Source organism: Lytechinus variegatus, chromosome 17 (assembly GCF_018143015.1).
Source record: "Lytechinus variegatus isolate NC3 chromosome 17, Lvar_3.0, whole genome shotgun sequence".
NCBI lineage: Eukaryota > Metazoa > Echinodermata > Echinoidea > Temnopleuroida > Toxopneustidae > Lytechinus > Lytechinus variegatus.
Window position 1 is genome coordinate 10,053,203 of NC_054756.1, and position 23,431 is coordinate 10,076,633.

The window sequence follows — 23,431 nt, forward strand, 5'->3', positions numbered from 1 at the left end:
TGAACTTTCCATTTGAAGGGGTGAAAACTGAACAATGTGGGCTGAATCAGCCCCCCCCAAGTCCTCTTAGGTGTTGAAATTGCCCAGTCTATTTAGGGTTAATGTTTTGAGGGGAAAAGTACTTTTCCATAGAATAGTCACCCTGCTCTTAAAATATCAAAATTCAAGGCCTGGGGGATGTTTCATCAACATTTTTGTCTAACAAGTTGTCAATTCTGATAACTTTCATTCATTTTGATTTCCTGAGAAGCATTGTTACTATGATAACTGTCAGATAAAACAGGACTTGTTGGATAAATCATCTGGTTAGTCCTTCCATGAAACTCTCTATTCTATTAAAGCAGATTTTGTTATTAGTTTTATTATAACACTAGTATTGATGTTACTCACTCACTGATGCAGGGAAGAGTATCGTATCGTAGGCTTTGAGGTGCGTGCTCGTAGCTTGAAGCATGAAACGGGTAAGAAGTCAGAAGATGAGTGTGTCGCACCACCTCCGGAACAAGACCCTCCCGCAGAAGCTATGGAAATAACAGAAGGAGGTAAGTCACGTGTTAAAAAAAGATATTGAAAAAAAACCAAACTATTTTTCTTTTTTATTTTGAGCCTTTTTTGTTTTACTTCCTTAGTACAAAACTATATGAACTTTTACAATTTTTAGTTCTTGTCAGTGCTATTCAGCTCAATTTATTTACGGCCACTCACACTTTACTTAACTTTAATCCATCTATGCTTGTAGGACTATGCCTGTTCATCGGCCCAAGGGAATAAAAAGTATGCTCCACACTTTCAAATTCAATTAGTTGCATATGGCAAAACAGAAATTCCATTACTCCAAGTCGTACACAAAAGTAATAACTTTCCAGTGATTATCAAGCCAATTCTTAAAAGAATCAAAACCATGTTTTCTAGTATACTGTCCCTAGAACTTATTACTCTATTTGAAAAGAAGAACTTCCTTACATCAAGCCTTGCATACTGCTTCCCAAGTTTCTGTGTATGGCCTCAAGTCCTCCCTTTTTGCTGCGAGCAAGCAGATCTATGCCAGAGTCATAGATGTCATGCATTAACTTTAATACCCCTGGATAAAGACAAAAGAATTCCCTGAGTCCCTGTATAGCACACATTTTCCTTGTTATGTATTTATTTTTGTTCTAATATTCCCATAATCGATTCACTTTCCTAAACAGGCGACAAACAGACCGTAGTGTTTTCATACGGCGTTCACTGGGAGGACAGTGACATCGTCTGGGCTTCACGATGGGACACCTATCTGGCCATGAGCGATGTCCAGATCCACTGGTTCTCAATCATCAATTCACTCGTGGTTATCTTCTTTTTAGCTGGTAAGTTATAAGGGATTTGCTTGAGAGTTATTTTTCAGCCTGTCTGTGAGATGGATCTGCTAAATAAATGTTTATCTTTTTGGCTACAGCTGCTGCTGTAATTTTTTTGGTAGTGTTATTTGTAAGTAAAGATGAAGTTGGTTTTAATATGAAAAGGTAAGGAAACTGCATAAATATTTTTTAGAGTTAATGAATTTACACCTTTATTTGTTGACTTGTATAAAAAGCCAGAATCCTTTGATGAATTACTCACAATTAGTGTTGTCATCTGTAATTGGTCATTGGCATTTACCTTTTGAACAAATTGATCTAAACCTAGTGCACTATACGGTTCATCCATGCATTTTTTTTTGTTTTTGTGTGACATACACAGGAGGAGGAGGGGGGTGATTAATCACCAAGAGTTTCTTATTTTTATATTGACATTTATTTTTATTCAGGTATTCTGACCATGATCATGATCAGGACACTCAGAAGAGATATTGCAAGATACACTGATGATGATGGGGTAAGTAGTTGGACCCACAAACGTCGCTAGCTTCAGTACAGCGCTTAAGTGGAGCGTTGTGGCCCAGTGGATAAGTCTTCTGACTTTGAAACAGAGGGTCGTGGGTTCGAATCCCAGCCATGGCGTAATTTCCTTCAAGAAATTTATCCACATTGTGCTGCACTCGAACCAGGTGAGGCGAATGGGTACCCGGCAGGATTAATTCATTGAATGCATGAGCGCTGAAAGGCAGCTCGAGCTAAAGCCGGGGTAATAATAATATAAACGCGCCTCGGAATAGATTACTTCTAGATAGATGGCACTATATAAATGCCTATTATTATTATTATTATACCCTAAAACAAATATAAAGAAATGATGCCTTTCCCATCATAGTGATCATATGCATACTTGAATCATTGTGTGCGACTGATGTGCAACTACTCCATTTCATAGCTTTTTCAATAATTGTTGATGAGGGCTCAATTCAATTGTGGGCTCTCTTCAAACTCAAGTAGTGTTCAATTGTTTTTTAATCCCCTAGACCCGGGGACTGGGGTTTCCTTTTCACTCTTGAGCAGTTCGTGGATCATGGAGTGAACCAAGAATCAATGTACAGTGGACCTTAGTGGGGCAGAGCTCAGACATTGAGTTTCTCTTTAAATGTTGTTTTGTCAGTGCAGAAACGCCCTTACGCAAGGCCCTTATGCACGCAACTCGGGGCGTTTAAGTGTGTTCCTGCACCGACACAACGTTTTATTCTGTTCTTTTATGGCCCTTTTGTTCAAGTCATCTTCAAACCCATTGTTTTACAGGAGGACACGACTGAGGAAACAGGTTGGAAACTGGTTCATGGTGATGTCTTCAGACCCCCTAGATACAAGCAGCTCTTAGCAGCTCTGGTAGGCGCTGGGGTGCAGATCCTCAGCATGGCTCTCATAACAATAGGTAAGTCATGCCCATTTTGCCGTTATGGTGTTAAAATCTTTATCTTCAAGTTTTACAACTTTGGTGGCAGCTCTGAAAAAAATCAATTTTAATTAGAAATACATGTATGGTGATGGTGGGAACATCATATCGTCAAAAACTGTCTCCTGATTCCCACAAAGGCTTACAAATTATAAGCAATTTAGTGTATTATGGCAATCATTATGCCTTGTATGAAATTGTTTCTCGTTAATGCTTTTTTTTAAATCATCACTATTATTCTGAATACAATCCATAATTATACCATAGTAAATGGAAGAAAATAAATGTTCAATTTACATGTACATGTAGTTTTCATTTGGATTGTGTATTTTATTGATTTATTTTCAGTGATTGCTATGTTTGGTATGCTGTCTCCTAGCAGTCGAGGAGCTTTGCTGAATGCTGCCCTCTTCGGCTTTGTCTTCTTTGGGTAAGAAACAAAACTTATGGAACTTGTTTAAAGATAAATGAAAGTAGTTGCAGTAAATACTGATTACATGAGAAAGTGTGTGAAACCAAGCTTGTCATTATATCATCGAAAATCTAGAGCTGGTACAGTAACATAAACTGATCTTAGTGAAATCTTGAAATCTACGCTGAAAAATCTTCACACTGAAGATCACCAACAAATATAAGCGCACGTTGGACAGTGTATTATTATTGCTTTGAATGTCGGCCCGACGCTCGACCCAAAGTCCATGCTTATTTGCTAATTTCTCAGCAATTACACAATTTCTTCCAGAATCCTTTGGCATATACTTTTCATTTATACAAACAGACACTTTGGTGGTCATTTCATTGGATTCTGTACGAACTCATTTTGAAATTGTTACCACAACTGGCATTTATCTATGAGTTCAAGTCCACCTCAATCAGAATGTAATTTTGAATAAATAAAAAAAGCCAGCAAACATTTGTAATACTAAAGATTTCATAAAATTGGATGTAAAATGAAGAAGCTGTGACATTTTGAACTTATGCTGACTTATGGCGAAGCCATTAAATTATATACACATTATTGGTGATATGTAAATGATAGCGTAATATAAAAAATCTTTATCTTTTATATTTCACGAGATGAACAATAAAATATTGAAATATTAGCAGACTTGGCAATATGGAATTCTCCCTTGAATCCTCTTTTAAAAAGTGATTTCAATTGTTTAAAAACATGTTTAGCTATCATCTAGAAGATGTATACATGTATGTCCATTTCAGACTGTCATGATGGAAAAAACACAATGTTTTAGAGGTAAATTTATTTTTTGCATTTCATGATACATGCATGCTGTTGGTACCCTTACGGTGATGTCACTCCTGTATCTCTTTCAAAGTGATTACAGCATCACTTAACCCATTAGAGAAAGAGACTTAATGATTTTGCTGTAACACATGTTTCCACTGACTACAGCCTGTATATGTGCAGACTCGGTCTCTAACGGGTTAAACAAGTACAGTTTCCAGTGTTTTTATGCTTGTAGTCCTACTGATAAATCCATATTCTTCCATGCTCTTGGGATTCACTCATCATTCAGTTAAATATTTTTTTTTTTTATCATTCTTGATGCATGCTATACAGCTTCTCAGGACAATGGATAAGGCATGCATCAGAAGACACATAAATCAAAATGTATATCTTTGTTTTTGTTCATAGTGTGTTTGCTGGTTACTTCTCTGGAAGACTTTACAAGACAATGAAAGGCACAAGATGGACCACAGCTGGCTTCATGGTAAGATAATTACTTGACTGTGAGGCTTATACTAATTTAAATTCAATTCAATTTGGTTTATTATATAATCAACATTTAAAAACAGTCCAGATACTGACACACAAACAGAATATTGTAGTAGAATACATGAAATAAATAAGTATTTGCAAATTAATGAAATGTAACCAAAGTACCTGCTCATGAAAAGAATACATGAAGTAAATAAGTATTTGCAAATTAATAAAATGCAACCAAATAAGAACTATTAAAATAATGAAAAAAGTAGCATAAATGGTACAATTAAATCAAAGTTTATATACTTGCACGTCAATATTTCCCCTTCAAAAGGAAATTAGGGAAAAAACAAACATGAGAAATTAAAAAATCTTTAAAAAAAAGATCGAATAGAATGACTAAAACATTGGGGATTATACATGCAATGATAATGTTCTTGTTTTACAAAGAGTTGCGATACAGATGGATTCAATCAAATTAAAATTGACGTCTTGAGCCATCTAGGCATGATATTAATATAACATGATGATGAATGATATTATCTTTTACAGACTGCGACCATTTATCCAGCTATCATGTTCGGGACAGCATTCTTCCTGAATTTTTTCATCATGGGGAAGCATTCGTCCGGAGCTGTACCTTTCACGACGCTACTAGCCCTGCTGTGTATGTGGTTCGGTATCTCACTACCCCTCGTCTTCGTAGGCTATTACTTTGGCTACAGGAAACAGGTATGGTGAATGAGAAGGGAAAGAAAAAAAAGAATAACAGAATGAAATCGATTTAATCTGCAAAAATTGAATCTACTAATGAGAAAGGAAAGACAAACAATACAACAACAATGTAAAAATAAAATTAATCTACAAAAATTGAATCTAGTAATGAGAAAGGAAAGAAATTAACTGCCACAAGAACAAAATAAAATCAACTTAATCTACAAAACTTGAATCTAGTAAAGAGAAAAGAAAGGAAATAGCTACCACAAGAACAAAATAAAAATCAATTTAATCTCCGAAGATTGAATCTGATAAGAGATAAAGGAAAGAGAAAAAATACAACAACAAAATGAAAATCAAATTAATCTACAAAGAATCTGATAATGAGAAAGGAAAGAAAATAATTACAACATATTAAAAATGAATTTAATCTACAAAGATTGAATCTGATAATGAGATAGAAAGGAAATCACCACAGCAAAAAAATAAAAATCGAGTTAATCTGTTAAGATTGAATCTACTAATGAGAAAGGAAAGACAAACAATACACCAACGAAGTACAAATACAAATAATCTACAAAGATTGAATCTACTAAATGAGAAAGGAAAGAAAAGAATATAACAACAAAATAAAAATCTAATTAATCTACAAATATTGAATCTAATAATGAGAAAGGAAAGAAATTAACTGCCACAAGAACAAAATAAAATCAACTTAATCTACAAAAATTGAATCTAGTAAAGAGAAAAGAAAGGAAATAGCTACCACAAGAACAAAATAAAAATCAATTTAATCTCCGAAGATTGAATCTGATAAGAGATAAAGGAAAGAGAAAAAATACAACAATAAAATTAAAATCAAGTTAATCTACAAAGATTGAATCTAATAATGAGAAAGGAAAGAAAATAATTACCACAAGAAGAAATTAAAAAATAATTTAATCTACAAAGATTGAATCTGATAATGAGATAGAAAGGAAATTACCACAACAAAAAAATAAAAATCAAGTTAATCTGCAAAGATTGAATCTACTAATGAGAAAGGAAAGACAAACAATACAACAACAAAGTAAAAATAAGATTAATCTACAAAGATTGAATCTACTAATGAGAAAGGAAAGAAAAAAAAACAACAAAATAAAAATCAAATTAATGTACATATATTGAATCTAATAATGAGAAAGGAAAGAAATTAACTGCCACAAGAACAAAATGAAATCAAGTTAATCTAAAAAATTGAATCTAGTAATGAGAAAGGAAAGAAAATAACTACCACTACAACAAAATAAAAAGCAAGTCAATCTACTAAGATTGAATCTAATAATGAGAAAGGAAAGACAAAAAAATACAACAACAAAATAATTTTTTTTCTTATTTAATCAACACAAAAGTAGTTGCTTGATGACCTGCTTGTATACATCAAAGCACTCAACCATAAACTAGCTAATACATTGCAAACCTAGCACTTTAAGGGTTAATTTTATATATACGTATTTGTTTGATTTGTTTCAGCCGTATGACCATCCTGTAAGAACCAACCAGATTCCAAGGCAAGTTCCTGAGCAGGTCTGGTACATGAATCCATTCCTCAGGTAAGCATTTCTATCTTGTACCTCACGATGATGATGGTTACGACGATGATGATGACGATGATGATGGAGGTGATGATGGTGGTGGTGATGATGATGATTATGATAATAACGATGATGGTGATGATGACAACAATGATAGTGGTGGTGGTTGAGGTTGTGGTGGTTGTGATAATGATGATGACAATGACGATGATGATGATCGTGAACGATGACGATGGCGATGATGATGATGGTGGTGTTAATGGGAAAATGATGATGATGGTGATTAAAACTAAGACGAAAGGATAGACAACTAGTGAGGATATTAAATATATTTTCTACCTAGTACGCACAATTAAATGTCTGATCTATTTGTATTTGTCTTTATTTCATTTTCAGCACATTGATGGCAGGAATCCTACCATTCGGTGCAGTTTTCATTGAACTCTTCTTTATTCTAACTGTAAGTTCAATTTCAATTTCTCCTTTGATATTTGATATTATTTTTAGCAATTAATGATAAATTTGAACTTGATTGGTGGTCTGCTTTTTTGGAACTAAAGTTAAAATAAAATTTGATATACATGTAGTTACTTACAATTGATTTTATCAGTTGTAAATTAGCAACATAAATTGCAACTGATTGTATATATTTTCTTGCAACACCCCCTATGAAGTTACACTTAGATTTTGGAAATGAGGTCAAAGGTCACGGAGGCAGGTTTGTACTACATAACAGTATCTGGTGCTTGTGAAATTGGTTCAGGTAGCAATTTTAAATTTGATCATGTTTCTGCAATTTATAAACATTAAAGTGGAGGGGGGAGATCTGGCAAGGGTGGATGCATGATATTCAGTTTTTCAGAGTCATCAATCCATATGGTGGTGTTGTATGTGTAATAGTTGAATTAAAGTGAATTTGATTTATTTTGTGTTTTTGATTTCTTGTTCCACAGGCAATCTGGGAAAACCAGTTCTACTATCTGTTTGGGTTCCTGTTCTTGGTATTTCTCATTCTTATCGTATCGTGTGGACAGATCGCCATCGTCATGGTCTATTTCCAGTTATGTGGGGAGGTGAGCCCTCACTCATTGAAGAGAATTTTTGTCATTGTTGAAACCCATCAAACAAGCAACTTGCAGGCTGAATCTGTTTAGTTTACAAACAAAGTATGAATATAAACACAGACTGGTAGATTATACATATAATGCATCTTTAAAAAAACAACTTGAGTAAGAATAATGTGTAGTTGGTAGGATGAATTATATTGCGAAACAATCGATTTTTAGCAAATCTCTTTTTAACCCTAAAAAGACTGGGCTATTTCGGAGGCTAGAAAAACTGGGGGGGCCTTTTGGGCCCCCCCTAAGATCTCGGCCGTTGGTCGTCCGATCGCAACCAAATTTGGCACTCACATCCTTTGTCATGTCCTCTAAAAGAAAACATAGTCAAAATACTGATATTCATTGTATTTTTTAATATATGCATAATTAATTATGCGAATATGCAAATTTTTATCAAAAAATTGAATTTTTCATACTTTGGTACCTAGTGCGGTCCATAAATTCCCGTTTCAAGGTTTAGAGTTGAATGTTGTAGAGAAATACAACATTTGGCATGTTTTATTGCATTACACTCTCTTGCAATGAGCCAAAGCAATCTTGGAAGATAAACAAGTGATGTGTTTCATGTACACTAGCTGGTGAAAACAAATCATAAGAGATATCACATAATTTATGCAAATTATATTCATAATTAATTATGTGAATATGCAAATTTTTATCAAAAAATTGAATTTTTCATATTTTGGTACTTATTGCGGTCCATAAATTCCTGTTTCAAGGTTTTCAGCTGTAAGAAGAGGTTGTTTATCATGGAATTGTGTTGTTTCATGCTTGAATTATTAGATATGCTTATGCAAATTAGTAATTACTAAATATGCAAATAAGTACTCCGCATGCGTTATGTAGAGAAATACAATAATTGGCATGTTTTATTGCAAGCGATTCTGGTATTTTGCACTACTTTTCTTATGTTTTTCTTTGATTTTAATTTCTTATGTATTTCTTTATTTTGCATTTCTTATGTATTTCTTTATTTTTTTATGCAATGTTTTTCATTATTTTCATATCCTAGAACTGCTACTTTAATTCACAAGTGACATAATATAGAAAGAAACAAATAAAAATGTAGTTAGAAAACAATGTGTATAACATTCATTCAAATACCATACACTTTACACACAAACGAATACAAATTTCAATTTCTTACGTGACATGTGATACGAAAATGTTACGTAACTCCGCAACCGCGGCATGGGGGTATAGAAATTTAGTATCAAAAGTTGCGCAAAACTCAAGAGATAAAAGTCATGAAATGGCGGCGGGAACGCTTCATGCGCAAAAAAGTTATCGCGATTTATGTACGGGGGGGGGCCTTTTAGGCCCCCCCCCAGTCTTTTTAGGGTTAAAGCAGCTATGAACCAGTAGCCTTTTATAGCATCACCTCAGATCGTCAACTTCTCAATTCTGGCCAGGTTTCTAACCCATAATGCAACATTCTGACCTGTGTAGTCTTGTGATACAGTCCTGCTTAAATAATAACACACTTTGCTCAACATTTTTATGCTAAACTAGTTATGTTACCAAGTAGCTAAGCGTGGCCTTTTCTTCTCAAAACATACATGTATTAGTTAATTCGAACAAATAGAATTATAGCCTAATTTATTCTCTATATGTTTTATACTTAATTGTTATTTTTGTGTGTGTGTGTGCTTTCTTAGGACTACCACTGGTGGTGGAGATCGTTCATTGTGTCTGGTGGATCAGCGTTCTATGTCTTTTTATATTCTGTCTTCTACTTCATTACAAAGGTGGGTACATTTGGTGAATTTTGACGTTCACTGGTACACAACAACTATAAACTTGTACAAATAAAAAAATTACTAATTTCATCACATATATAAATGTCAACAGAGAAAATTTGCTCAATTTTTATTCAAGCAAAATAAAATGTTTTTTTATAACGGTAAGTTACATGTATATCTAATGAATGAGTGAACAGCAATGGGCAGCAAAATACATGAACATACTTTAAACTAGTAACAATAAAGGAAATGGGTATATTACGTGCACTCAGTCGCCAATTTCCAAATCATATTTGAAAGTATTAAAGGAAACCAAAACCTAAGAAGAGAAGCAATCTTATTGGAAAGAGTAAAATGAGAGGAACAATTCAAAATATTTCATCGAAATCGGTTATAAAATAAGCAAGTTATGGACGATTAAAAAGTCTTGTTGTACTTACTATGTCGATCCTCAAATTGGCAAACATGCTTCAAAATGGCTGATTTTGTGGACAACTCTCCATTTGTTTTGTATACATATTTTCAGATTTTCCCCTTTACATATTTCACATTATCTCCTGACCTTGGCATATATGGTGTGGATTATATTTTCCCATGACATGTGTTGTGCTCAGAAGGAGGCAAGATGCAATTTGAAAGATAATGGGGAAAATCTGAAAATTTGTGTACAAAACAAATGGAAAGTTGTCCACAAAATCAGCCATTTTGAAGCACGTTTGCCAATTTGAGGATGCCCATAGAAAGTACAAGAGTTTTCAAACTCCCATAACTTGCTTATTTCATAACTGATTTTGATGAAACTTTTTTTTATTTTTCCTCTCATTTTACTCTTTCCAATAAGATTACATCTCTTCTTGGGTTTTGGTTTCCTTTAATGATTTATCCAGTGCCTTTTCCAGTCGATTTAACCTTTTGTATAAAGTCATGAACATTGTCTGCTTTTTTTTTTGAACATTCTTGTTCAAATAAATAGATCTAACAAATGTGGATTCAAACCCCCATGATATCACCATAATATTATATTTAGTTAATATTATATTCAACTTGAAAATCAAAAACAAGACGGACGGTCCAAAAACTGATAAATGTCATTGTGTTAGGTAATTATACAATCCAAAATAATTCACAATAAGTCAAACATTGAAATATATTAATTACAATAGCACCCATGACATTGATAGAGAATGATAATGAGACCATAAAGAAAGAAATTAGTGTTCATGCTGCAAGGGAGATAAGAATTGTGTCTAATTAAATGTTATTTCTTTTGATTCATTTCAGCTTGAAATCACCCAGTTTGTACCCGCCCTCCTGTACTTCGGTTACACTTTCATGATGGTACTAACATTCTGGATCCTGACCGGAACGATAGGATTCTACGCAGCTTATTATTTTGTATCCAAGATATACAGTGCAGTTAAGATAGACTGAGCCCCTCTCCCCTCCCCTCCGAGTCCCTCACCCCACCCCTCAACCTTCCCTACCCATGTCAAATGGCATGTGGTTGTATATAGTTATTAAGTAAGTACATATAGAAGTAAATAAGCGATTGCGCAGAGCTGATACCATGTTATCACAACTAGTATGACTATGATAGCAGTTCAAGTGCTCAATTTGTCAGCTCACTGGAATATTGTCACTCTTTGGCCTGCCTAAGACACCGTTCTCACTACCGTCCTAAAACAAGTATAGTGGAAACAAGTTTAAAGCGAAATAAGAACGGTCAAAGCGGTCTTGGAAACGTTATTCCAAACCAGTTCGGGAAAACCACCTCGTGAATGAGTTTTCAAGATTGCTTTGCCTCGTTGAACTGGTTTTAGCGTTAGTGAGGATACAACCGTTCTTCGAGAAGCGACAATCTTTGCACATTTTTAGTGCGCTACTCCACACACTGTGCAGAATGTCTAGGCTGCGGTTTCATATTTCGCACGGGACATGTCACCCCACCGAAAGGATTCCCATGGAAACAAGACCACTTTACGTGAAGTGGTTTTGAAAACCACTTTCGGCTGAACAAATGGGAACGCTAGCAATGTGATCTTCCAAACTGGTTTCCTGAACCGATTTCTAGTAAGCTAGTTTTAGAAAGTATAATGAGAACGGTGTCTAATACTATTTTTTTAACAAATTGTATTTTGCATTAATCCATTGGAGACTGAATCCATAGGCCTATATTTGTGGGCTGGAGTCTCTGGGAAGCATGTGTTATATAGCAAAATTGTCTCCAATGGCATAAATGTGAAAGTTAAGTAAAATTATCCTATTTTAAGTTCAGATTAACACTTTGAATCCTATGATTAAAATCCTGATTTGCTGCAAGTCTTGGGGTTGGAGTAAAGGCCAAATCAGATTCAAATCGTAGCCAAAGGAAAAATAGCCAAGGCATTGTGAATTACAATTAGGAGTTGAATTCGCTTTTATAATGGCTGGGAGGCACTCTCTATCTGGTGTCATTTCAGTTTTTGTAGTCAAATCAAATTTGGTAACCTTAGTCATTAAGATTGTACAGGTCGAAATGCTCATATCAAATGCTATTTCAAATTTTTCCAAAAATGGATCACGAACAGATCTATTAGTGTGCGCTGGGCTTTGAGTATAATGTCTACCATATTGTTTTTTTTTTAATTGAGATTTTCAAATAGCGTAAGGATGGTGTTGAAGCAAGATGAGAAATTGTATTTATCCCCCCCCTCATATATGTGTATTACAAGTCATTGACCTAATAATACTATCATTCTATATTCTAGATCAGTAGAGTGTATATGTTCTCAGGCGGTAGGTACGATATGGTATTGTGTTACAACGAAACCACTAACCCAGCATAGTTGCATTGTAATAGGTCGTAAAACATGTCGCTTGACCATTCAAGTTTTAATCCTTTATTTGTTTTCAATGACTCTTGCAAAGAAGGCAACATCTTGTAGTTATATTTATTATCATATACAATAAGAAGAGATATTTTATTCAAACTTTACAAATCCATGATCTCCGTATTTACGCAATGTGAAAAGGAACTTTAGTGCATCGTGATCAAGAGTTGAAGACAAAGTGTCAATATTTGAGTGAGCTGACATTACATCTATTTATGTATAAGTCTTAAAGATATTTCCTTGGTTTTTTTTTAGTATTATTATGTTTGGAGACTTTGATGTATATTTGTCTTACCTGTCTTCTTACCTTTATGATTTAGTATATATGTATCTGTCATGCAAATGGACCCAATCTGTTTTTTCAATGGATTTTGGTAAGATCAGACATCTTCAAAGGCTTAACATTTTGGTCAATCCATTAAGTATGTGATTGAAACTTATTAACAGTGTCTACATTTAAAAAAAAACTAATTTCTGGTTTTCCTGAGACATTCCTTCCCTTCACACAGGAAAAGGAGTGTTAATTCTCTGCTTTTAACCCTTTAATAATATCCCAATTTATGTGATAGTTTGTAGTCCTGTAGAGAAAGTCCTTGAATCCGTTAGGGAAAGGAAATCTTAAGAGCCATAAACAAGTTAGAGTGTAAGAAAGTTTATAAATGCTTGACGGTATTGTTTAACTTTGTGAGAAGCTGATTTAAAAAATTCTCAAACCAAGATGAAACATGTGTACAAGTGCATGTATTAGAACTAATAAACCCTGAAAACAACCATTATTGAGAATGAAAAGCTAAAACTACAAGGCAAACCCCGATTTTGTAAATAGGCGTCTTACAGACACCTAATCGGTACACATAAGTGTATGGGATGAAATTAAGATGGTGTTTACGGTCACTTTATATTTCAATTTTTGAAGCACTAAATAATTATTTTCGAACGCAATTTTTTCTGGGCTTCATTTTTGTAACAAATCACAGACACAGGTGACAAGTGTGATCTTCAAGCTCAGATTTTTTAAGTCGAACCAATGTTAACCAATCACTTTAACATCATGGGACACCGTGTTTCAAAACCATACTTTTCAGGATGTAAGGACTGGATATTATTAATTTGGCTTTGGCCCCGACACCGTTTACAGCGCATTATTGCAAGAAATAAATTCCAGCCAGGTACCCATTAACCTCACCTGGGTTGATTGCGGCACACTGAGGATCAATTTCTTGCTGAAAAAAAATTCTCGCCATGGCTGGGATTTGAACCCCTGATTCTCTGTTTTTAAAGTCAGAAGACTGATCCATTGAGCCTTAATGCTCCACAAAGCATGATTTGTTGGAAAGTGAATTATAATAATAATAATAATAATTAGACCATTTATATAGCGCAGTCACTATGTAAATATACTCTACTGCGCTGTAGTGTAACAGAGCTCCCAACAATGCTACTGCTCAAACAAATTAAACAATTATGCATATAATACAATTAACCAAAAACTTCTGAAAAAAGATGGGTCTTCAATAAATGTTTGAAGATGGTAACAGTTGGTGCTTTTCGTATTTCCAGGGGTAATTTGTTCCAAAGCTTTGGAGCAGCACAACTGAAAGCACGATCCCCAAGAGTTACTTTTGTTCTCAAGTGAGGTAGCTTTAGAAGCAGCTTATCCTGTGTACTTCGTAAGTTATGTGCATATGAATGTGACCTAAATGATATTAACCATATTGACCATTCAGTGCTTTGTAAACAAGCAAAAGTATCTTAAATGCAATTCTCTGCCTTATTGGCAACCAATGTAATTGAATCAGAACAGGTGTAATATGGGAAAACTTATAAGTTATATTCATCATTTGAATGTAGCTCATAAAGGGTTTATCGTATGTCGAAAACTTCAGACCAAAGAAAACATCACTTCAAGATAAACCCATTTAATACAAACATATAATTATGCATACGAAACTGTTACTATAAATACCTTTGGAGGGAGGATCATAAAAAGCAGATGAATGGCTTGTTGGAAATGATTCTCGCATAAAAGGAATATACAAAGCAAATGAAGATACCGGTACATAGAAGTGGAAATTGGAGTACAGTAAAGAAAATAAACAAAATGATATATAAACGAGAATTGATATTAAATATGCTGTCGTTATTAATGTAGGATTCTGAGGCCGTTGTTTGTGTGTTCTTCAATTTTACCATGCATATGTGCAATCAGATTGAGTATCAACATTGCTATGGGCAGATGTGGGTGGAATTCTGTTGTACACAAGAATTTTGATTATTCTATGCTTAACATAGTTATTTAAATTTTCATTATCATTAACAAACGCCTGTATGATGTAGTAGAAGGAGTGTAGTTTATGCATGTGTTTATTTTCTTTTTGTTTGTCTTACAGTCTATAGATATTTCTATGTTTTGGAACAGATGTTTTTGAAGTGGAAAACATGACCAAATAATGCTGTTGTGTGTCAAATTTTTATACGAGAAAACAATATGTATGATATGAATATTTATGTAGTGCTCTAGATGTAAAATTTAACTATTATTTTTTTGTACAAAGCTTAATACAAAAGGTAGAGAATCAATAATGATCTACATTGCACGGGGATGTTATCAGTGATCGCCATGTTTTTTCTGGGTCCATGATTTTGAAGAATTGTCATAATCCCAGGAATACTCACCAGGGAGTGGGGAATGTTGTATTCTCCTCTTCATGGGTAGTATTTAAGGCTTTGTCACACTTATCTAAGCCCATGGTTTGAGGAGCAATCAGAATCCTTAGAATACACCATGGGGAGAGGTGAATGTTATCATGTTCTCCATTGGAAGGGAGAATTAGATCCATTGTCATGCTTTTTGTGATAAGAATAGTCCCCAGGGAGTGGGGAATGTTGTCATGTTCTCCGCTGCAGAAGGGTGTGGGGTCGGGGGGTGTCTGATCCCATTGCTTGAAGAACATTCATAATCATCGTATGTAGCATACACCCCCAGGGAGTGGGGAATGTATGTTCTCCATTGCAAAAGGAATTTAATTTGTATGAATCAAGTGTTACCATTTCAGGCAATCCCTATAGAGTTTCAATTGATTTTTTATTTGAGTTATAATGATGTTTACCAGCACATGCTCGCAGTGTCTCTATGAACTGGCTTATTTGCAGGGTAGTAATATCAGCAGTTATAAACATTGTATTCAGTGCTATGTGTTTTTTTTTAAATATTATTACTGGGAGACAAAATAACTCAACAGAAATTTGCTTTGATAGGCACCTAACAAATTGTGTCATAGTCATGTCTTTAATGGAGGAATCTCCCAAGCGTGTTTTCATTGTTGATCTCTATTCTCTATTATAGATAGACAAGACAACGGGCCCGTCTTACAAAGACTTGATCAAATCAATCATAACTCTGTGGAAATCCATTAGAGTCATAATATTTTCTACAGGATGTTTGCAAAATGTCCTTTGTAAATGAAGGACAACACACGATTGTCAAGAAATTAATGAATTTATGGATATACATTCATATCTAGATTTTTTTTAAAACAAACATGCATTTTATATGTTGACCTAGCTGGCTTTCCGTAGTTTCAATTGATTGGATCAATCACAACTTTTTGTAAGACGGGGCCCAGGGATGCAGGAAAGCTGTACAATGATAGTGGTATTCCTGCAAAAAAGACTTCACTGCATCTTTCCTGCAACCCTGTTTGATTGTCTATGATGAAACGTGATGAAGACCAATGGAAAGACGTTTGCCAACTTCCCTGGCAAATACACGTCTCTGACTTACATGTATTGTGAGGTGCCTTAAACCTTTTTTTTTGGCACTTGTTGTTTCAAGAGGAAAAAAAATAACCCCGAATAGTAGCTTTTCTTGCACAGCACATTGCAGGTCGGCCTCTCTATGTATGTGATCTACTTCACATATGTGTGCTGGAGGTCAGATTCTCTCATCGTTAACATTATTTGAGAACTCAGATGCATTTAAATTAGTTCTGAAACTCCAAATGACTTCTTCCTCGTTTATTAGGTATTCAGCTCTTAAGCATGATTTTATACAAAGTGGAATGTGCTTTGCAGCTGTGTATTTCAAATTCATGATTGTGGGACCTCGGATGGATGCTGATAAATACATTGAAGGATTTATAATATATTTGTGTCAAGTTTGATTAAACATACATCAGTTACATGTATGGTTAATGAAGCTGAATATTGCTCCCCATTGTCGGGTTCCATCACGCACGTCTGCACATTATGTATTAACGTGTTTTGTTCATTTTGGCTTCTTGCAATCTGACAAAACATGTTTTTCTTTCCTATATTTTAGTTTTGATTTTATTTCGTTATTTTATTTGAAACTTAGGTTTGTCCTGCTTACTGTGTTAAAAACAAGACGATGCATGGACTTTATATACTCAAGCTATATAGATGATTATTACATTCATTCATAATGCAGTATTGTGTAATTCTAATTTCATGATTATACAGAGGATATACAATCGTAGGTGCTGTCCGAAAACATGATTTTGTAGACGGCTTAGCACGATCCCTTATCTCTTTCAGTGACCTCAGTTTCTTTGAGGTGGGATGGCGGTGTTTTTCAGTTGTAAGTCCACTGAATGGATATGTAAAAATGAGAAAAATTTTCAAGATGTATATTGGTATTTCAAATGTATTTGCTGAATCACTTGTAGCATTAAAATGTATGAGCCTTGAATTCAGGTGGTGTCTGTATTTTTTTTTTGTTGTAGTCAAACTGTAGAGGTGGTGTGACTTGGTGAATAAATCTCCGGAATTAGCCAGTTCGGATTTCCATTCTGCGCAGAAGGTCGGACTAAAAGTGACATGGTGGTGTGATATCTAATGAGATAAGCACCAACTTTGATGTCTTGATTAATCATATACATTCTTTTTAATTTTGTTTTTCCTTAGATCCACAAAAAATCATAATCGATGCATCCACTAGCAACTGGTATTTCACAGTTGGCCAAGTACATTGTTATAGCAACTTGTTAATGCATTCAAACTAAAAATGCAACAAATACTTTCATAGACTGTTCGTTGGTGTGCAATTCTAGTCACCTGGTCTATATGATTTCTGCATCCTGCTATGTAAGGCATGCTTACATAATATCTTGCTTTAAAATATGATTATCATAATGTTAACAGATAAGAGGTCATTTGACCAGAATTGCCCATATCTTGCTTTGAAATATGCCTATGATAATGTAAAAAAAATAAGTGGTCATTTGGCCATGAGGTAATACCGAACTGGTCTATTTGAACCACAAGGTCCGGGTTTGAATCCCAGCATGGTTGTGTCCATTGTCAGTGTGTTTATCTATATTTGCCACTCTCCACCCAGGTGTAGTAAATGTGTGCATGGTAGGAAGGAATTCCTTGAATGTTCAAACACCTGATCAAGGTAGCCATGCTAAAACCAGGGTAAAAGTATGCATGGCAGTGCCTGAAAACATTGTATTCAGCACTTCATAAATATTGCATTTGATGATTAATTATTATAACCTAGTTTCTTTTTGCGCACCCTGTCATTTCTGCCAGGATTATTCCTCCCGTCTGAATCTCTCTTTTGTGTACTTTTAAGAATACCTGCCATAGAGTTGGGGTGAGGGTTTTTTTTGGGGGGAGGGGGGTAAAGCTCATGATGATAATGATTGAGAATATCATTTTAAGCGCATAAAAACTAAACAAATCTCTATAATGATGTAAGGATTGTGATTTGGCTATGTATTTCGGAATGTTTGTTTTTGTGTGCTTAATATTCCAAGAATCCATGAAACTTTGGTCTATTGCCATGGAGCAGAATTTAAGATGACCAATGTCATAATCTGGGTGAGGATTTTGATAGAGATAGAGGGGGGGGGGGGCAGTGTGGTCATTATGTATTTGAATACGATTAGGATGGGTGTTTCATGTAGGAATGGTTGCAATAGTTTGTGGGCTTATACATGTATTCACTTATGCCATGAAATTGATTGTCAAGGGGAAAAATGTAATGGAACATGATATGTGTTGATCTAACAACATGTTTAAAAGAAGTTATGAACCCAACATTTTCTCCCCATGATTTAGGTGAGCAATGTGAAATGAAATATCCTGCGTGGTTATGGCTTGGCTTGTTTATAAGTTATTTCAACTATAGCTTGCCAGGAAAGAAAGGAAAAATATATATATTTATAGAATGTAGCACCGTCGCTGTACCCAGACGTTATTGACTATCACAGTGAGATTTCCAGCCTACAGAATCTATATATGTGTGTGTGATGGTGTGTTTGTGTGTGAGGTGCCCTTAGAGGTGCGTGTGTGTGTGTGTGTAATGGAAAACTCAATAGTGCCCCCCCCCCAACGTTGAGGAGAGCTTTCAGCACCCCCACTGAAAAAATCGTTCCCAGGTCCCTGACAGATTCAATACTTCAGCAGTATTGTGTTTTGAAGATGATGAGGGACCACCGCCGGGGGCGTTGAATGTTTTTAAAATAAAGGATTTTGTTCTGCTCGACTCGTGACATGAATTTCGCGAACACATGGGGTAAGAAGTTCATTGGATATTCTCTTTTGATAACTAACGCGTACACGTAGAAAAAACATCAATCGAGGAAAAAATAACTGAATTCCCAGACATGCTATTCAATCTTCCTGAAAAACGCCATTCAATATGTTCAACGATAAAAAAAAAACAGAAAAGAAAGAAACGAAAATTTGTTTTGATGTACGTGCGTGCGTCTCGGTTTGCACAAAAAAGTTTGAGCGACTAGCAACCTCGTCTGATGTGCAAACCCTTCACTCGAGGTAAGGGTCTGAATGTGCAACCTATAACGCCTGTGAAGTGGAAGCCCTCTCGCTCAGGAACTAAAACAGCAAATTTTATAAGCGCTAGTCTTTGCGTACGTGGAGAACCACTTGTTGATCAAAGTTCCAATCCGGGTCTGTGCCTGCAGAGAACCCCCCCCCCTGCAGACACAGCTTAACCCTTGACATGTCGATTGAATATGCGCAAAATAATAATGGTCGATTGATGTACTTGAATGCTTGATATATGAAATATCAAACAAGTTCACACCATCAGTGAAAATTTTGATGAAAGTTTTAGTATTTTTTATGAGTATTTTTGGATTTACTTCCTTTTGGAATTAAGTTATATATCGAAAAGTCGCCGTTCTCAGAAAAATTACTTTGTGTAAATGGAAAAACATAAAAGTGTGAAATGTACTCTGCTTGAAAAATGTGTTTCTTGTTCAATTTCCAATATCAAACATGTTTGAAATGAAAAAAATGGAACATTCTACTATTTTTTTGTTCCCAAAAGGAGCTAAATCCATGAAAAATATGATACATCATTTTTTTTTAGTTGATAATGAATGCTAGATTTTTGAAAACATGATTTAATTGATCTAAGATTATTATAGCTCTATCATATCAAAATAAAACAGCAGTGGATAAGGGAAAATGGTGAATTAAAAACATTGATTTACAGAAAATGTCCAAAGTGGATTTAGCTTCTTTTGGAATAAAACTCTTCATATACTGAAGGTCGGTTATTATTCGCTTTTATTTGACAAGCAAATACCGAATGTTGAACATGAAACAACCCTCATATTTTGAGATCAAAATAATACCGTATTTGGTATTAAAAAGGGTTGCCATAATAATAACGCTAATGCAGGTTTTACGTCTCTTTTTTCCGTCTAAACCTGCATTAGCCCAATTATGTCTTCAAATGTCATTTTTATTTGTAATTTGTTGAACTGTATTTTAATGTTAGTGTTCTTTTTTTAGCATCAGCTAATGAGGAGAGTCTTTTAACAGAAACTTGATTTCTTTTGATAATCCCCAGGCATTAGCTGGTGTTTTTCCTCTTTTTTAGTGTTTTTTTTTATTTGATATATTGTGTATTGGGTGTTGTATGATGATTATTTTCAATGTAATGAATTCGACTATGGTTATGAGTCTGTGCACCTGGAAATGAAATAAAATAAAATAATTAAAATAGCATTTCGCTGACGTTTAGATGGGGGCCGGGGGCCTGGGGCCATATAACCCCCAAAACTCCACAACCAAGGGAAATAAAAGAAAAAAGATGAAAATGCAGAAAAAGAAACAACAAGGAGAATATATCACGACGTTAAATTTTTAATTGAAAAAAGACATATTTGCTTGCTTGGTTCGCTCGCTCGGAATTTGTAAGTTTTTTTTGTCCCCGTGCGCCATATGTTGTGCCCCTCCATTTTTTTTTTTTTTGGGGGGGGCTTATTACGCTATTGTTGAAATTAGAAATCACAAAATATGTAAGATTTCTTTCAATGCTTAATTGCTAGACACTTTGAAGTACTCAAAACGTAATGATGGAATGACGTGATTCGAGAAACTGATGTTGTTTTTTTTTTGGGGGGAATGAGATATACATATATTTTTTTTAGAAAAACTGATTCAAGTTTCCTAATCTAGCAAATTTTGTACAGATTGGCAATTTCATTATTCAAATTCATTATCCTAACCAAAATAAAAAAACAACAACAAAATCTAACAAAAAGAATCGAGTGAATAGTTCAGTCGTCGAAGACAGTGAATAAAATTCACTCCAGTAGATCATATGTGTCTTTCTCTGCATGGTTGTTGAGTGAATTTTTACTCTTTTTTATGGTGAAATCTTTGTGAAATGCTCACATGTTCCCTCTTACTGCCTCTTCACATGGTAACAAAATCGTAATTTGAATGACGATTTCACTGAAAAATACGGCTAATGACGAATATCTAGCACGTGTGAAACCAAACTTGAAATGGTTAGAATCACGAACGCTAATCACAGTCAAGAATATAATCGCAATCATTATTACAATGATGATTCAATATTCACGTGTGAAAAGGTCCATATTTCACTCCTAATTGAGTGATTCACCTCACTACCAAGGGGAGTGAAAATCTCCCATACAAGCATTGTATTTCCTTGGCAAGCCCCTCCGTTCTTTTCATTTACTTACTTGAAAAGCCACGGTAGCCCCTTTTTTATAGGTCTTTTAATTTTTATGTATATTACAATGGCAGACAGTACTTTTTGATATTTTGTTATTTTTTTTTTGCATTTTGTTGTGAACGGAAAGAATGATATCTCAATCCAATGGTGTCGATTCGAAGAAATTTATATTCATATCTGGGGGACATTGCGTAACAACGTCCCCCCCCCCCCATGTAGAAAGCGTGAGTGGATCTACGCCCATGACTGAACTTCCCTCTCAAAGCGAGATAAATTCACTTTTTTTTTAGGGAGAGATCGAAAATTGCTTACCTGTCAAAGTTGCAATTTTCCTGTTTCGTTCATAACAGGAAAACGTGACGAAAAATTACGACCGAACATAGCTGTAAGTCTATAATACTCGGCTGTAATAATAAAAGACAATATACATTCAACAAAAGGGCGATGAATAAAATACAATTTTCTCAGCGGGAAAAATGTATTCAATGCATATACATGATTGTTATCTTACTTTACAATGCATTAAATTCTATATAACCCTGTTCAACATATTTTGCTTTATACTACCACAACCGACGCAGGACCTTCATTTTTATTCTTGTCTGATATATACATATAATCCTCAATAAAATAAGTATGGTTGTTTAACATTATAATCACATAAGTATGAACATTTTAAAGAGTGTATATTTACTTTGAATAATGAATTCTGCTACTAAAGTACCACCAAATGTACTTTACCCCTTTATTATCAATCATGATTTTTGCCATAAAACTCCTATTTGTTCTCTTTCTAACCATGTTGTCAGATATTTTGCAGAAAGTCACAGATCTAGACGGTTTGTTCAATTATGGTGACGTCACAATATTGTATGACATCATCAATAAAGATAGCAGTGATGAAATACTCACTGTAAAATGATTGCACCTGACTATTATAATAGTTTTATTGTCCATTAGCATGACTGCACGCTTCAGATCTTTGCTTATGTTGTTTTATTATCATGGTTTGGGTGTTTTTGTGTGGTTTATGTGGGTACAGTTCCATTCAAGGATTGAAGAATGCTATTCTTCCCAAGCCTCAGGCAAAATCCCTTTGTTTAATTCCTGGATTCATTACCTGGGAATAACTAAACATTTTGAGGCGTTTCTGCATGACTATTGAATTACATATTACGAGATTTGAATTCGTCTTCGGTTCAGTTTGCTTTGATTTGATTAGATAATAGAAAGACATTAGATGCTCACCGGTGCTCAACAAGGAAAAAAGTACAAATTGGCGGTCACGTGATCAGAAAATCTAATAAACAGATTATTTGAAGGGGCGGAATCATTGTAATGTGATGATCGATCGATCCATTAACTCGGGTACTATTCGTAATCAAACTTAGAACCCCTCTATTCCTCTGGCTTACAAAATAATTTGTAGGGGTGTCTTTGGGCCATGTATGGACCCCCTAAAATTTTCACTATGGGAAAAGGGGAGAAAAGGAAAGGAAAATGGGTGAGATATGATGTTACCTTCTGAAATATATGTTAAAATCTATCTGATAATTATATTTGTTTTGTATAAATGAGGGTCATCTTTTTTCTCACTCGCCTCGATCGCATGCAGGCTTCTATACATTAAGCCCTCAAATATTTGTTGCTCATCGCACCACTGAATTATTATCAAAATATTGATGTTATCTGTATAAGAAAACTTAGGTTTTTACCTTAGACGTATCAAATTATCATGAAGAAAAAAAAGAGAAAAAAACTTAAAAAACTGGATTTGCGTTATACACAGCAAAAACTGTGGTGTTAACCGGTGTAAATAGAGGACCACACCAGTTAATTTACACCGGTGTTAAATTGGTGGTGTTAGTTTTACACCTATAGGTGTTATTACAACAC

At 34.7% G+C, this 23,431-nt stretch overlaps 1 protein-coding gene and 1 long non-coding RNA gene across 4 annotated transcripts in view; one reads left to right on the top strand and one right to left on the bottom strand.

Moving 5' to 3' along the window:
- The window catches only part of LOC121431074 (transmembrane 9 superfamily member 4-like), a 25,270-nt gene extending 12,264 nt beyond the window's left edge, over window positions 1-13,006 (top strand). For all 3 annotated transcript variants that reach the window (XM_041628552.1, XM_041628554.1, XM_041628553.1), the window contains exons 7-18: window positions 403-542; window positions 1,191-1,346; window positions 1,787-1,854; window positions 2,649-2,781; window positions 3,151-3,232; window positions 4,457-4,532; window positions 5,078-5,257; window positions 6,755-6,834; window positions 7,213-7,276; window positions 7,770-7,889; window positions 9,596-9,685; window positions 10,961-13,006. In XM_041628552.1, the coding sequence (XP_041484486.1) occupies window positions 403-542; window positions 1,191-1,346; window positions 1,787-1,854; window positions 2,649-2,781; window positions 3,151-3,232; window positions 4,457-4,532; window positions 5,078-5,257; window positions 6,755-6,834; window positions 7,213-7,276; window positions 7,770-7,889; window positions 9,596-9,685; window positions 10,961-11,110 (1,339 nt within the window). In that variant the 3' untranslated portion in view covers window positions 11,111-13,006. The remainder of the gene's footprint in view (window positions 1-402; window positions 543-1,190; window positions 1,347-1,786; window positions 1,855-2,648; window positions 2,782-3,150; window positions 3,233-4,456; window positions 4,533-5,077; window positions 5,258-6,754; window positions 6,835-7,212; window positions 7,277-7,769; window positions 7,890-9,595; window positions 9,686-10,960) is intronic.
- LOC121431075 lies at window positions 12,804-17,426 on the bottom strand. The gene is made up of 2 exons (XR_005972098.1): window positions 13,592-17,426; window positions 12,804-13,211 (listed from the first exon to the last, which is right to left on the bottom strand). It is a non-coding gene; the product is annotated as an uncharacterized LOC121431075 (long non-coding RNA).
- Between the last annotated feature and the right edge of the window lie 6,005 nt (window positions 17,427-23,431).